Raw genomic sequence first — 17,030 nt, 5'->3', positions numbered from 1 at the left:
CCATTAACCCCGCCATTAACCCTGCCATTAACCCTGCCATCTGTGTGCATTAGGTGATGGAGTCGGTGCTACAGCTCCAGAAGCAGCAGATGAGCGAGGTGGACGGCGCCATGTTTTCCCCACGTCTGCCCAGAGATATCCTCTTCGTCATCGGCGGATCCAACTTTGGTTTCCCGCTCAACCTGGTGGAGGCCTTCGACTGTCGGACTTGGCTCTGGTCCATCATCTGCCCCTACGACTTTGGTAGGTCCATCATCTGCCCCTACGACTTCGGTAGGTCCATCATCTGCCCCTACGACCTCGGTAGGTCCACCATCTGCCCCTACGACTTCGGTACCTGCCACCCCTGACAGCCTCGTTATTGTCGTCATGTCCGGCATTGTCCTCGTCTTGTATGTCTGGATCGTTTGTTTGTCGTCATGTTGTGGTAGTATTCAAACGTTGGAGTGATCTCCCCTAAACCTTCTCGCATGTTCTAATAATGGAATGGCACCCACAGTGCAATCGGGCAATACAATTTAAAAATTTTTTTTTGTTTTAATCTTTAATGTAAAAGTCTCTGACAAAACCGCTTTAAAACAACACGTCATAGGAGTCGAGTTTGTGCTGAAATATATTATTATTAAATACAATATTCTCGAATTCTGAAGTTTTAGAGAAAAGGTAAACTAGAGCAAAATGCCCCATTATAAAGTACTAATTTTCCCATCTAGTAAATTCAGAATAGCGTAGAAAAGTCTTGCCGGTCCCTGAATCACTAAAGATTTAACAGAATTGAGATAATAAAATCCTATACATATAGATACAATTTCGTCCACACAACTGAACGGACTCAAGTTATTAGTGTTATAGAAACCATACACAAAGTACCACTTCCGGTTATCGGAATTAATTAAGCACCACTTTCGGTTTCACACGTTAAAGAAAAGTACGCATAAAGTGAAATACATATAAGGGAAATACATTTCGTCCATCTAATTATTACGGTACTTTTACCGGAAATCGTTCAAAATAAAAAACAATAACACAAATATTTATAAAATATCGGAGCCTAACTCAGTCGGTACACAAGTGATTGTACTTTCAGTCAGACAGACAGACAGACAGACGGACGGACCGACAGACAGACAACATTGTAAAAATTCGATTTCTATTTTTCATGCTGATTGCAACGTTTTCCATACACGAGAAAGTACACATTGGAACCTACATTTTCCATACACGAGAAAATACACATTGGAACCTACATTTTCTGTACACGATAAAGTACACATTGGAACCTAAACATTTTTTTCAGCTCCCAGGTCATACCATGGGATGGTTGCCCTGGACAACGAGATCTACGTCATCGGCGGTTTCAGCGGCCAGGTGTACCTTAGCAGCTGCTGCAAGCTTAAGCCCGCGTCACTAACATGGGAGGATGTGACGCCCATGAACACCAAACGGTACTGGTCTAACCCTAACCCATGAACGGTACTGGTCTAACCCTAACCCATGAACACCAAACGGTACTGATCTAACCCTAACCCATGAACGGTACTGATCAAACCCTAACCCATGAACGGTACTGGTCTAACCCTAACCCATGAACGGTACTGGTCTAACCCTAACCCATGAACACCAAACGGTACTGATCAAACCCTAACCCATGAACGGTACTGGTCTAACCCTAACCCATGAACGGTACTGGTCTAACCCTAACCCATGAACACCAAACGGTACTGATCAAACCCTAACCCATGAACACCAAACGGTACTGGTCTAACCCTAACCCATGAACGGTACTGGTCTAACCCTAACCCATGAACACCAAACGGTACTGGTCTAACCCTAACCCATGAATGGTACTGGTCTAACCCTAACCCGTGAACGGTACTGGTCTAACCCTAACCCATGAACGGTACTGGTCTAACCAGTGGCGTAGGCAGGGGGGGGGGGGGTTAGGGGGATCATAACCCCCCCCCCATAGACCCCTCGATATATATATATAAAAAGTATGAGGGGGGGGGGGTACAAATCGAAAGTTTGAGGGGGGGGGGTGCAAATCGAAAGTTTAAGGGGGGTGGGGAGTTCAAATCGAAAGTTTGAGGGGGGGTGCAAATCGAAAGTTTGAGGGGGGGGGGTGCGAATTGAAAGTTTGAGGGCGGGGGGGGGGGGGTGCAAATGAAAAGTTTGTCCCCGGGTAAAAATTGGAACCCCCCCCTTGAGACGATCCTGGCTACGCCACTGGGTCTAACCCTAACACATGAACGGCACTGGTCAAATCATAACCCATAGTCTAATCGTAACCCTTAGTTCCCTTTAGAACATGACAGTACATTTGGCAAGTGAAGTAGAGGTTCACCTGTTTCTGCTAGTGCGGCATATTATGAGATGATGTGGTCAGCACAAGACCCAGCATTGGGTCAGCACCAGTCAGAATTGGTGGACCTAGGGTCGGTTGGTGGACCTAGGGAGGGTTGGTGGACCTAGGGAGGGTTGGTGGACCTGGGGAGGGTTGGTGGACCTGGGGAGGGTTGGTGGACCAAGGGGGTTGGTGGACCATGGGGGTTGGTGGACCTAGTTAGGGTTGGTGGACCAAGGGGGTTGGTGGACCTAGTTAGGGTTGGTGGACCAAGGGGGTTGGTGGACCTAGTTAGGGTTGCTGGACCAAGGGGGGTTGGTGGACCTAGGGAGGGTTGGTGGACCAAGGGGGGTTGGTGGACCTAGGGAAGGTTGGTGGACCAAGGGGGGTTGGTGGACCTAATTAGGGTTGGTGGACCAAGGGGGGTTGGTGGACCTAGGGAGGGTTGGTGGACAAGGGGTTGGTGGACCTATTTACGGTTGGTGGACCAAGGGAGGTTGGTGGACCTAGTTAGGGTTGGTGGACCAAGGGGGGGGGGGGGGGGGGGTTGGTGGACCTAGGGAGGGTTGGTGGACCTAGGGGGGTTGGTGGACCTAGGGAGGGTTAACCCTGGACCTAGGGGGGTTGGTGGACCTAGGGAGGGTTAACCCTGGCCTTAAAATAAACTTAACCTTAAACCCGCTATTTTGCGTAACATTGTGTCAGTATCTGTCGATGCCATCTTTGTATGGCTGAGTGTAGAGGTTATATCTATGCTGTATCTGCAGATGTTATGTAGGTGTGGCCGAGTGTAGAGGTTATATCTATGCTGTATCTGCAGATGTTATGTAGGTGTGGCCGAGTGTAGAGGTTATATCTATGCTGTATCTGCAGATGTTATGTAGGTGTGGCCGAGTGTAGAGGTTATATCTATGCTGTATCTGCAGATGTTATGTAGGTGTGGCCGAGTGTAGAGGTTATATCTATGCTGTATCTGCAGATGTTATGTAGGTGTGGCCGAGTGTAGAGGTTATATCTATGCTGTATCTGCAGATGTTATGTAGGTGTGGCCGAGTGTAGAGGTTATATCTATGCTGTATCTGCAGATGTTATGTAGGTGTGGCCGAGTGTAGAGGTTATATCTATGCTGTATCTGCAGATGTTATGTAGGTGTGGCCGAGTGTAGAGGTTATATCTATGCTGTATCTGCAGATGTTATGTAGGTGTGGCCGAGTGTAGAGGTTATATCTATGCTGTATCTGCAGATGTTATGTAGGTGTGGCCGAGTGTAGAGGTTATATCTATGCTGTATCTGCAGATGTTATGTAGGTGTGGCCGAGTGTAGAGGTTATATCTATGCTGTATCTGCAGATGTTATGTAGGTGTGGCCGAGTGTAGAGGTTATATCTATGCTGTATCTGCAGATGTTATGTAGGTGTGGCCGAGTGTAGAGGTTATATCTATGCTGTATCTGCAGATGTTATGTAGGTGTGGCCGAGTGTAGAGGTTATATCTATGCTGTATCTGCAGATGTTATGTAGGTGTGGCCGAGTGTAGAGGTTATATCTATGCTGTATCTGCAGATGTTATGTAGGTGTGGCCGAGTGTAGAGGTTATATCTATGCTGTATCTGCAGATGTTATGTAGGTGTGGCCGAGTGTAGAGGTTATATCTATGCTGTATCTGCAGATGTTATGTAGGTGTGGCCGAGTGTAGAGGTTATATCTATGCTGTATCTGCAGATGTTATGTAGGTGTGGCCGAGTGTAGAGGTTATATCTATGCTGTATCTGCAGATGTTATGTAGGTGTGGCCGAGTGTAGAGGTTATATCTATGCTGTATCTGCAGATGTTATGTAGGTGTGGCCGAGTGTAGAGGTTATATCTATGCTGTATCTGCAGATGTTATGTAGGTGTGGCCGAGTGTAGAGGTTATATCTATGCTGTATCTGCAGATGTTATGTAGGTGTGGCCGAGTGTAGAGGTTATATCTATGCTGTATCTGCAGATGTTATGTAGGTGTGGCCGAGTGTAGAGGTTATATCTATGCTGTATCTGCAGATGTTATGTAGGTGTGGCCGAGTGTAGAGGTTATATCTATGCTGTATCTGCAGATGTTATGTAGGTGTGGCCGAGTGTAGAGGTTATATCTATGCTGTATCTGCAGATGTTATGTAGGTGTGGCCGAGTGTAGAGGTTATATCTATGCTGTATCTGCAGATGTTATGTAGGTGTGGCCGAGTGTAGAGGTTATATCTATGCTGTATCTGCAGATGTTATGTAGGTGTGGCCGAGTGTAGAGGTTATATCTATGCTGTATCTGCAGATGTTATGTAGGTGTGGCCGAGTGTAGAGGTTATATCTATGCTGTATCTGCAGATGTTATGTAGGTGTGGCCGAGTGTAGAGGTTATATCTATGCTGTATCTGCAGATGTTATGTAGGTGTGGCCGAGTGTAGAGGTTATATCTATGCTGTGGGAGGCTATGACGGCGTGTACCGACTGAACAGCGCCGAGAAGTTCAACAAAGAATCCAATCAGTGGAGCTTCATCTCACCCATGCTGCAGCAGAGGAGTGACGCTGGGGTGGCAGTGTTGGACGGTTAGTGACGTGTCAGTTCTTGGTGTGACATATTGACTTGTCAGTCCTGTTTGTGACATCTTGACACGTGACATCTGTATAGACCAAAGTGTCACCTGACATGTCTGACAGACAGGAATGTTTCTCTCCGCCAATTTCCCCCACCATTCCCCGCCCGTATTATTTCGCCTAATCCAACAAAAGCTCACCCCCCTGCCCCCCCCCCCCCCCCCAGACAAGCTGTATGTGTGCGGGGGCTTTAACGGCCTGGAGTGTATCAGAGCTGTGGAGCTGTACGACCCCGACACGGACCAGTGGACATCCGAGCCCAGCATGCCACGAGGCCGCAGTGGCCTTGGCCTCGTGGCCTTCAACTCTCGCCTCTACGCTGTCGGAGGCTTCGATGGGACGGACAGCTCCGTGCGTCTCTCAACAATGGAGTCCTACTGCCCGCTCACCCGACAGTGGACGCGCCTGGAGCCAATGCCCAGTCCCAGAAGGTGAGCAGTCATAGAGCAAGGTCGTAGTGTTTGTAGGTCAAGGCTTTACCCTAAGGTCAATGCTTAACTCAACCTAAGGTCACCAGTTTATTCTCTCTAGGGTAAAGACCTTATCATAGCGAGGGTCAAGGCTTTACCCAATCTAAGGTCAAGGCTTTACCCAATCTAAGGTCATGGCTTTATCCAATCTAAGGTCAAGGCTTTACCCAATCTAATGTCATGGCTTACTGTATCAAGGTCAGAGAAGTCCATCTAGGTCTAAGGCTTTAACCCCACCCTCCAAACAAATTTTTAATGCATTTTTTAAAACCACCCATGTTTTAATTTGCATTTCATGAACTGTGAAGTTATATTCCTTTACATAAAACGACCTTATACTAACCTTGACCTTGAAGTGACCTTGAAGCAACCTTTGATTTCCCTGACAGCAACCTGGCCGTGGAGGTACTGGAGGGGCGACTGTACGCCATCGGTGGCTACACGGGGGACAGGACGACGGCTGTCGTCGAGTGCTACGATTTCTCCGCCAATTCCTGGTGGGTTCTTTCACTGTTTCGGGTTGTTTTAATGTTTCGGGTTGTTTCAATGTTTCGGGTTGTTTTAATGTTTCGGGTTGTTTCAATGTTTCGGATTGTTTCAATGTTTCGGGTTGTTTCAATGTTTCGGGTTGTTTCAATGTTTCGGGTTGTTTCAATATTTCGGGTTGTTTCAATGTTTCGGGTTGTTTCAATGTTTCGGGTTGTTTCAATGTTTCGGGTTGTTTCAATGTTTCGGGTTGTTTCAATGTTTCGGGTTGTTTCAATGTTTCGGGTTGTTTCAATGTTTCGGGTTGTTTCAATGTTTCGGGTTGTTTCAATGTTTCGGGTTGTTTCAATGTTTCGGGTTGTTTCAATGTTTCGGGTTGTTTCAATGTTTCGGGTTGTTTCAATGTTTCGGGTTCTTTCAATGTTTCGGGTTGTTTCAATGTTTCGGGTTGTTTCAATGTTTCGGGTTGTTTTAATGTTTCGGGTTGTTTCAATGTTTCGGGTTGTTTCAATGTTTCGGTTTGTTTCAATGTTTTGGGTTGTGTGTATGTATATATTTTTTCATCTTTTGCCTACTACCGCAGTTGAACCGGGCACCGGGTACGGCTTCTGGCTCGTTTCAATCACCGATTGTGTGTGCTACTGTATAAATATTGTATGGTCGATTGTGTGTGCCTCTGTATAAATATTGTATGGTGTTCTTTAAAAGTAACGTAGGCGCTATCGTGCTCACGGGACAGCCCGGGTCGCTAAATTTTCCTGCGGTTGCCCCGGCGAAAGCGCGTGCTTCAATTTATTGAACGGCTAAAATGCCCCATCTTATCCATAACCTATCGCACTGTTTAAAACATACGTATGCGCCATAGCTCTCACGGGAAAACCGGGGGTGACAAATTGTACAATGTCGGGGCGCACATTGCAAAATCGAAATGTTTTCTTTCGCAGTAACCTTCGTTGGACTGTTTTTATTACTTTCCCAAAGTTTCATGACGATCAAATGAAATGTGTAGTAATGCATAGAAACAAACAAGCCCACAAACACACGCACACATACTATATATATATATATATATATATATATATATATATATATATATATATATATATATATATATATATACAAGCTTGCCGGTTCCTACGCTTTGCCGCGGTCTTCAATAAAGAAAGTCTGACGTAAGTGAGGTTTTCATCATCGCCTTACCAATCCTATTTTCTTAGACGTGTGACCTATGAGTTATTTAAATGTAAAAAATGAATTCACTATTTTTCTTGGATCGTATGTGCCATGGCACGGGTTTGCCTATCATACTCCTGGGCGTTCTGTATGAAAGCCTTGAATGTACGTTACCCACTCTCAGTAATAGTAAGAACACTTCAGCGACCGCCCAGGTGTCAGGGACGTAGCAGGATGCTCTCAGGAGCCCCAAGCTACACTACCGCAATTTTATAGGGTGTTCCTTAATACTAAAGTAGGCACCATAGTGCTCATAAGATAGCCCAGGGCGCCAAATCCCACGATAGGGAACGTGTATAATACCACATTTTTTCCATATTCTATCGCACTCATTAAAACGGACGTATTCTCCATAGCGCTGATTTAAGCTTGTGTGGCGTCAGAGAGTGCGCATGATTCGATTTAGCGAGCGAGTATAGCAACCCATTGTATCCATAGGCTATCGCACTCTTTAACACTAACGTAGGCGCCGTAGTGTTCACGGAAGAGCCAGGTGCACCTAATTGCCCCCCTGCCGGGCGCCGGAGGACGCGCTTGATTCGATATAGTCATCAATTATTGTTGTTCGTCGTTTTTTAGTGCATAATCTCTTTTTTTGTGTGTTTAAAACGATTGAAGGTCCCATAGTGTTCACAGTGGAGCTCGGGGCGCTTCGCTTCACGCAGTTTACCTCTGAATATAGTAGTACCCCTTACTCGCTATGCGGGACGCCCAGGTAACGGATACCATATGCTGATTGCCGCTATGGAACTCAGGGAATAAACCGTGTATTTAAAAAACATCACACCCTCCTGGGCGCCGCCTATAAAAATTCTCATCAACTCTCGAAAGTTTGGGATTAACGTTGTTAAATCGTATCCCAATCCTATATTCTTAGACTCGTGGCCTTGTTTTCTAAAAGTGAGTTAAATGTAAACAATGCCTGCGCTTGGATCATAAATATTGGGACACGGGTTTACCTACACTACCGCATGAAAACCATATGTGTACATTAATCACTGACGGAAATAATATGGTAGAACACACTTCGGTGACCGCCCATGTGTCAGAGACGTAGAGGGGCGCTCTAGGCGCATAGGCGCGGCGTACCACCCCTGGCTCCTTAAAACTAAAAGGCGCCATCGTGCCAAATGATTTTTTTACAGAACACTTCCCTAGCGTGTTCTAATCAACTCCCTAAAGTCTCATGGCTATCGGGTGAACGCTGTCAAACAAAAATCGACTTTTATTTTTATATACCGTATACAGATATAAAAAAAAATCGCGCCCTGCCGGGGCGCCACCCCTGCGAATTGGAAATTTTTTTTTCGCAGAAACCTCCCCAGGAATATTCTCAACAACTTCCCAAAGTTTCACGGCGATGTGATGAGAGGTGTAGTAATGCATAACAGACAGATAGACACACAGACAGACATACATTGCTTTATATATATATATATATATATATATATATATATATATATATATATATATATATATATAATACTAATAGTTTCGCTGTCTGTCTATCTATCTGTGTATCTATCTATCTGTGTATGTATCTGACAAGAACGCTCTAGACTACTCTAGAGAAAACACAAGCAAATTAAAAACATGCACAGTAAGACGGAAACGAAATATGACGTCACATTTAGCATATTGTAGAAAATAGTATCAAGCCGTAGAGTGCACACAGTAATATGACGTCATTGATTCTCGAGTAAACATTGAATAAAAAGGCAATTTTGTCTAATCTAAGCGGTTTGCGTGAAGAGTTTCATTCATACAATTCTTCGAGTAGGGGCGAAGCCCCACCCTCGCGAAAGAACGTCTAAGCCGACCCCAACTCAAAAGAAATTTCTACATCGATACTCTATAATAAAAATGACCGCCTAATTAATGTGTCTAATCTAAAAAGTGGTTTGCGTGAAGAGTTTCTTTCATGCAATTCTTCGGGTAATGGCTAAGCGCGACATCAGTGTTTCTTTCAGACTTTTTCCTTCCCGGAGGTGGAAAAAAATCTAAATAGTGTTTAGCGTGCACAGTTTTTTTCATGCATCTCTTCCCCGCCCATGTTCTTCCTTTAGTTTGTATGTTCTACAAATGCGACCAGTGTTTCTTTCAGACTTTTTCCTAACCGGCGAGGGGTGGGGGGTACTTGGATTTTTTGGGGGGCGGGGGTAGAATTTTCTGGGAGGGGGCGGACACTGGAAAAAGTATATAATTATATTTCGTTGAATGGGACGGTAGACATGTTTTGGGGGGTGTGGGGGGGGGGGGGGGAAGAAACTCTAAATGCGACTTTTGTCATGAATGAGATTAGGTGCATGGTTTAGGGATATGTCTATGACTATATTTTGTATAAATTAAAGTACCGATTCTGGATAAAAATCCGTTTTCAACGTCATTTTTCGTTTCCAGTTAAATTGAATTAAGGTGGGGATTTGGGTTTTGGTTTTAGTTTAGAGAAAATAGACAGCACTATCAACCTAGCGCCCGTTGTATCCTTCCTCAAGGGGCCATTTTTCTCGTATATATATATATATATATATATATATATATATATATATATATATATATATATATATATATATATATATATATATGTTTATTTGGGATTCCATTTGTTACCTATGTCATGCTCCCTTGTGCTTTGTCCTGTCTTTCCGTCCTGCTGTGTTAGATTTTTTGTCAAACCATACCCCATAAATACCAGATGTTTAATGACGTCATATCGCCCCCCCCCCACCACCATCCAGGTACCAGTCGACAAACATGAGCCACAACAGGAGCGCCCTGGGCGTGTGTGTGGTCAGTGGCCTCGCCAACACAGCAGACATCCTCCGACGTAACCCCACCAGCGTCCAGCCCCAGATCACACAAAGGACATTTTGACGACCCAGCCATGCAATCGTTTGAATTGTGTCATGTGCCGCCATGCAATCGTTTGAATTGTGTAATGTGCCGCCATGCAATCGTTTGAATTGTGTAATATGCCGCCATGCAATCGTTTTAATAGTGTAATGACGACTGTAAACTAGAACGCTAGTCTCCAAACAATATTATTCTTTACAAAATTAGGTCAACTTGTTTTAAACAAGGTGTTTGGATTGACAGAAATCAAGCTTACTATTTTAAGAGCAAGAAAGTAGGCTTTTTTTAATCACTTATAGCCAATGTTTGTAATGAATCTTTTAACACTAGCTTAAGTTTGTAGTGAATCTTTTAACACTAGCCAAAGTTTGTAGTGAATCTTTTAACACTAGCTAATGTTTGTAGTGAATCTTTTAACACTAGCCAATGTTTATAGTGAATCTTTTAACACTAGCCAAAGTTTGTAGTGAATCTTTTAACACTAGCCAAAGTTTGTAGTGAATCTTTTAACACTAGCCAAAGTTTGTAGTGAATCTTTTAACACTAGCCAAAGTTTGTAGTGAATCTTTTAACACTAGCCAAAGTTTGTAGTGAATCTTTTAACACTAGCCAAAGTTTGTAGTGAATCTTTTAACACTAGCCAAAGTTTGTAGTGAATCTTTTAACACTAGCCAAAGTTTGTAGTGAATCTTTTAACACTAGCCAAAGTTTGTAGTGAATCTTGTTTGAAGTCAAACTCCTGCAACATTAATGATCTCTGTGTCGATCCTGTGTCATCTAAATGTCCTTATCACCACCGCTATACTAAAATGTCTATGTCACCACCGCTATACTGAAATGTCTATGTCACCCCCGCTACACCATCAAATGCTGTATCACCAATGATACAAGCACATCTGAGTGTCGGCTGCCACTTCTGGACCACGTCTGATGTATTACTTCCCTTAGGTAGTTATTTCCGGCCCGGGAAATTGAAAAACGGCTGTGTTTTTTCCGGTTTCTTAAATTGGATTGGAAAAGTGTAGTAAGTTTCAATGAAGTAAGAAATCTGATTGAAATAGGAAGGCAATGACAAGCTGGCACATTTCTAGCATCGTGTGTTTTGTCTTTTAGACATCTTACAATCGTTTCTCTCTCGTCCATCAAGAAAAGTGACATTTGATTGCGGGTGGGGTTGGGTGGGGGGGGGGGGGGGGGGGAGGAGACGGATTTTGATGACGCTTGTATTTTCTAGGTTGTGTCTCTTTATTGACACAACCACCTTAACTTTATCTAGTCAAATCTTTTGAAATTTCTCATTTTAATATTACTGAATAAATTTGATATATACTTTAAGAAAAATGTAACAAAATATGATATTTGTTTTTTTAGTTTATATAAGAAATACAATAACTGCATTCGTTTATTAAAGCATTGCATATCATCAGTTATTCAGATTTTTATAAGCTTTTATTTGTTTGTATGTCTGTCTATGTGTCTGTCCGTGTATGAAGTTTCGTATGCATGCACACACACATACACACAGACATACACACACAGACGGACAGGACTGCAAACTCAGTTTTTCCGGGTTCGGAAGTTTGCAGGCCTTAAACCAGGGGCGGAACTACCATCCCTCCAGACTCTAGACCACCAGGGGCGGAACTACCATCCCTCCAGACTCTAGACCACCAGGGGCGGAACTACCATCCCCCCAGACCACCAGGGGCGGAACTACCATCCCTCCAGACTCTAGACCACCAGGGGCGGAACTACCATCCCTCTAGACCACCAGTGGCGGAACTACCATCCCTCCAGACCACCAGTGGCGGAACTACCATCCCTCTAGACCCCGCGTATTTTATTTTGCACCTAAATAGACCAGTGGTTTTGTAAGAAAAAAAAACAAACAGCAGAGGTACTGCAGCAGAGATTATTCTACAGTTACCAACACACTGTTTAATAATAAACAAAACAACTACATGAGCTGTAGTTTGAAAGATGGGCAAAGCTTCAAGCCACTTCCATGACTTATCGCTCCTCTTCAAATAATAAGGCTGCCAAAAAAACTTATTTTAATAGTTTTGTACTATTCTAATTAGAAAGAAAATTCTTCTTTTAATTATTATTAAAATAAGGCATAATAATACTCTACAGAAGGACTGAGCAATAAAAAATGTATTCAAAACTATTAATAATAATCAGGGCCACCCTGCAAAAAAATGTTACCCCCCCCCATATATATATATATATATATATACTAGGGGTCCCGTCCCGGCTAGGCCCTGCTCTGGCTTTTGTGAAAAACCTTTCTGTTAAAGACCATTACCTGTGTGTTTAGTAATCATTATAAACCCGGCATTGCCCACCCAAACCACAACCAACCAAAACCAAAACAACAAAACGCAAACATAACGCTAACACAATTACAAATACAAACGAAAACAAAAACCTAACAACAAACTCAACCACAACCTTAAACACCAATACGAACACAAAGAAAAAAAAACGAAAAAGCAAACGAAAACAAACCAAATCCAAATGCAAAACCAACCACAAACACAAATACAAACCCAAGAAAAAAACACAAACAAAAACGAAAAAAGAAAGAACAAAAACGAACCAAATCAAAACGCAACCACTAGCGCAAACCCAACCTAAACACAAAGAAAACACTAACGCGAACATAAACGCAAAGTGCTCACAGTCTAGCCCGGGGCGGAATCGCCTGTTTCAGCTTAATAAACGACTATAGTACCCCAACTTATCCATAGTCTTTTGCACTTACTTAAACGAACGCGCCTGTTTCAATTTAATGAACAATTATAATACTCCAAGCTTATCCGTAAAATACCTACAACATTTGCACTTGATCAATTCCCGCTAATTATGTAATTATTTTTTTCCCAACACCAAAACAAAGTAATAAAAAGTAAATTCTTTTCAACTAATGCAATGTTTTTTATAAAGGGAAGTAATTGTGTTTTCCTAATTTATCAAAGGGGTGTAAGTGCTAAATGACTAAATAAAGACATAATTAGAATTTTTGTAAAAGATATTTTTTAAAACTTGTGTTTAATGAACATGCCGACAATTATTACTTTCAGTTTGAAAAATGAAAATTATTTCCCAACACTTTCAATAATAATTTTTTAACTCATAAATTTAGACCATAAGGACTTTAATAACCTAACACTTAAATCCATCAAAGTATCCGCGACAAACATTTTACAATTTACATATTACATGTTACATACAGAATTGAGCTTTATATATATATATATATATATATATATATATATATATATATATATATATATATATATATATATATATATATATATATCTAATATATAAAGCTCAGTTCTGTATGTAATGCATTTGTATGTCGTTGGAAGTGTACGAATTTAAAAGTTAGAAAATTATCGTGCGCATTTGTCTAAATTTATGAGCTAAAAAATTACTATTGAAAGTGTTGGGAAATAATTTTCATTTTTCAAATTAAAGTAATAATTGTCGGCATGTTCATTAAACACAAGTTTTAAAAAAAATATCATCTTTTACAAAAATTCTAATTATGTCTTTATTTAGTCCTATAGCACTTACTTCCCTTTGATAAATTAGGAAAAACACAATTACTTCCCTTTATAAAAACATTGCATTTTGTGGAAAAGTATTTACTTTTTAATTACTTTGTTTTGGTGTTGGGAAAAAAAATAATTACATAATTAGCGGGGATTGATCAAGTGCAAATGTTGTAGGTATTTTACGGATAAGCTTGGAGTATTAAAATTGTTCATCAAATTGAAACAGGCGCGTTCGTTTAAGTGAGTGCAAAAGACTATGAATAAGTTGGGGTACTATAGTCGTTCATTAAGCTAAAACAGGTGATTCCGCCCCGGGCGTTTATGTTCGCGTTAGTGTTTTCTTTGTGTTTAGGTGGGTTTGCGTTAGTGGTTGCGTTTTGATTTGGTTCGTTTTTGTTCTTTCTTTTTTCGTTTTTGTTTGTGTTTCTTTGTTTGGGTTTGTATTTGTGTTTTTGGTTGGTTTTGCGTTTGGATTTGGTTTGTTTTCGTTTGCTTTTTCGTTGTTGTTTTTTTTTGTTGGTATTGGTGTTTGTGGTTGGGTTTGTTGTTAGGTTTTTGTTTTCGTTTGCTTTTTTGTTTGTTTTTTCTTTGTGTTTGTATTGGTGTTTGTGGTTGTGGTTGGGTTTGTTGTTAGGTTTTTGTTTTCGTTTGCTTTTTTGTTTGTTTTTTCTTTGTGTTTGTATTGGTGTTTGTGGTTGTGGTTGGGTTTGTTGTTAGGTTTTTGTTTTCGTTTGCATTTGTAATTGTGTTAGCGTTATGTTTGCGTTTTGTTGTTTTGGTTGGTTGTGGTTTGGGTGGGCAATGCCGGGTTTAGGATGATTACTAAACACAAAGGTAATGGTCTTGAACAGAAAGGTTTTTCACAGAAGCCAGAGCAGGGCCTGGCCGGGACGGCTAGTATATATATATATATATATATATATATATATATATATATATATATATATATATATATATATATATATATATATATATATATATATATATATATATATATATATATATATAAAAGTCCATGTGCGCACTTCTCTCTCTCTCTCTCTCTCTCTCTCTCTCTCTCTGTCCGCAAAATATTTTCGCCGGATATCACGTCAGAATCTTCAGCGATATATAGAGAACTTGATACGGACTTTAGTTGAAAATAATATGGTAGATGTTCTAAATGTATAACCACAATTTTATTTAAAGAAGAAAAATAAAAAATAAAGGCGAATTCGAATGTAGAAAAACAGTTTTGATTATGCAACAGGAAAAGCGTTAATAGTTGTGAAAAAGAACGCATAAAACTGTGACGTCTCTATAGTTTATACATTAACTAATGACGTCATCTGCCGTGTTTAGAATACAAAGAAATGAACTATTTCATTCAAATTTGATTTAGATCTACGTACGCTATGAAATGTATACAATACAATTTTTCCTGCCTAACTTATAGATGATAGTGTACTTAATACCACGCAGGTAGTGCGGGATCGAGACACACCAAGTCAAACTTAATTTTTATTTATTTTTTTATATGTGAATATGGGTTTGCGTTAGTGGTTGCGTTTTGATTTGGTTCGTTTTTGTTCCTTCTTTTTTCGTTTTCGTTTGTGTTTTTTTCTTTGGGTTTGTGTTTGTGGTTGGTTTGTATCCCCCTGGCGGCACTGTAGTTACGCCCCTGATAATAATGCAAAATAAACCGGGAGTGATCTCCCCTAAACTTTCTCGAATATTCTCGAATAAAACAACTGGGTATGGCAACTCGGGATAATCGATTTTTAATTACTTAAACTTTTAAAAAATAGAACAAAATATCGCAGAAAAAAGAATTGCTCACTAAGTGAACGCCAAACAAAACGTGTATAATAGTGCGGAATATTAATAGTACTTTTAATACTTTTTGAGAAATCGGAAATAGCGTAAATTACTACTTCCGGTCAACGGAAATTAATTAAAATTTGACGGAAGGCAGAGAAGTTAATCTTTTACTTACGTGTGAAATTTCATTTATCTATCAGAAATAGTACTCAATTTATAGACTTTTGAAAAAGTTGAAAGTAGAGTAAGTTCCACTTTCGGTTATTGGAATTCGATGAAAAGTTGATACGGATCGACAAATTTGATATAATAGTTATATATAAAATTTCATCAACCTAGCTGTAACGGTACTCAAGTTATCGTGTTTACAGACATACACACATACACACACAGACATACGGACATAATTGCAAAGTCCATTTTTTTGGACTTGATAACGCATAAAACGCCTAAATTTTTATATATCTGGATTTGTAATTTTTGCCCGATTAAAATAAGTCCTCTATACTCCGGATGTGATGAAGGACTGAGGTATAAAACGGTGAAAACTGTCAGTTTCATGTTGTTTTTGTGCACTATTACAATACTTTCTCATAACTCTGTATACGAGAAAGTAAAATCATAAGAATAAATCTAACACAGGAAACCACAATATATAACAAACCTCCGTGTTTAAATGTTTTGACGGGCTTGCCAGTTATGAATTTACTCTTTTCACAATTTTCAGTGGGTATAAATAAGATAAAGACATTAATAAAACACAATCATATCAGGCCCGAAATGAGTTAGAACATATTTGTGTGACTTGTTACCCGGTGCGGCACCTAATGGTGTCAGCCCCCCCCCCCCCCACCGTAAGAAAAAAAATATGCATACGTACCGTAACTGGATATTATCAGCACAACCATAGCAAAATAGTATAAAACAACTTTTTTTTTTTGGTAAAATTACTCACCTGAGATTGGAATTTTAGTCAGAAGTGATCAAGCAGGAGTATGGCGTATTAAAAATGAGATGTTAATGTTTGTGTAAATTCATTGAGGATATTTCACTTTGTAGCGAAATTGATACAATATGAATCGAAGGTTACTAAATACACAAGTCACGGTCCTTTACAGATAGTTTTTTTTTTCAGAGGCCAGTGCAGGGCCTGGACGGGACGGCTAGTGTTCTGTATACGATAAAGTAGAAAGGTTTAAAAGGGCGAAAATTGTCAAAATATCTGTCAATTATTCTGCACGATTGCAAGACTCACCTTGTTCTCAGACTAAACAGCGAAAAAAAAATTAATTTAAGCTTTTGAAAATAACAGGTTTATTCAATTCCAAATCATTTTCAAATCATTGAAATTAAACGGAGATGAGAAAAGTGCTGAAAAAAGAGAAGTATTTCTCTTGGTTTTGTTTTGTGAACTGTTTAATGAAATTGTTTAAAAGTTGAATTGGTAGACCGTTTTCAAACTTTTGGGTGAAACAACACGACTCATACAGACGACTCAACCCTCCAAACTTTTGGGTGAAACAACACGACTCATACAGACGACTCAACCCTCCAAACTTTTGGGTGAAACAACACGACTCATACAGACGACTCAACCCTCCAAACTTTTGGGTGAAACAACACGACTCATACAGACGACTCAACCCTCCA

General features: G+C 40.6%; 1 protein-coding gene across 1 annotated transcript in view; it reads left to right on the top strand.

Moving 5' to 3' along the window:
* LOC131932491 (kelch-like protein 10) overlaps window positions 1-11,164 on the top strand; it is a 29,043-nt gene extending 17,879 nt beyond the window's left edge. Inside the window, exons 10-15 of the mRNA XM_059289406.1 lie at window positions 54-273; window positions 1,298-1,445; window positions 4,755-4,924; window positions 5,139-5,403; window positions 5,832-5,939; window positions 9,900-11,164. Coding sequence (XP_059145389.1) covers window positions 54-273; window positions 1,298-1,445; window positions 4,755-4,924; window positions 5,139-5,403; window positions 5,832-5,939; window positions 9,900-10,035 — 1,047 coding nt within the window. The 3' untranslated portion in view covers window positions 10,036-11,164. The remainder of the gene's footprint in view (window positions 1-53; window positions 274-1,297; window positions 1,446-4,754; window positions 4,925-5,138; window positions 5,404-5,831; window positions 5,940-9,899) is intronic.
* Window positions 11,165-17,030: the final 5,866 nt, after the last annotated feature.

This window comes from Physella acuta, unplaced genomic scaffold (assembly GCF_028476545.2).
Source record: "Physella acuta isolate Inbredline_101_S28 unplaced genomic scaffold, ASM2847654v3 ptg000105l, whole genome shotgun sequence".
Taxonomy (NCBI): Eukaryota; Metazoa; Mollusca; class Gastropoda; family Physidae; genus Physella; species Physella acuta.
The sequence above is the reverse complement of the archived record's forward strand: the minus strand, read 5'-3'. Positions and strand labels throughout refer to the sequence as shown.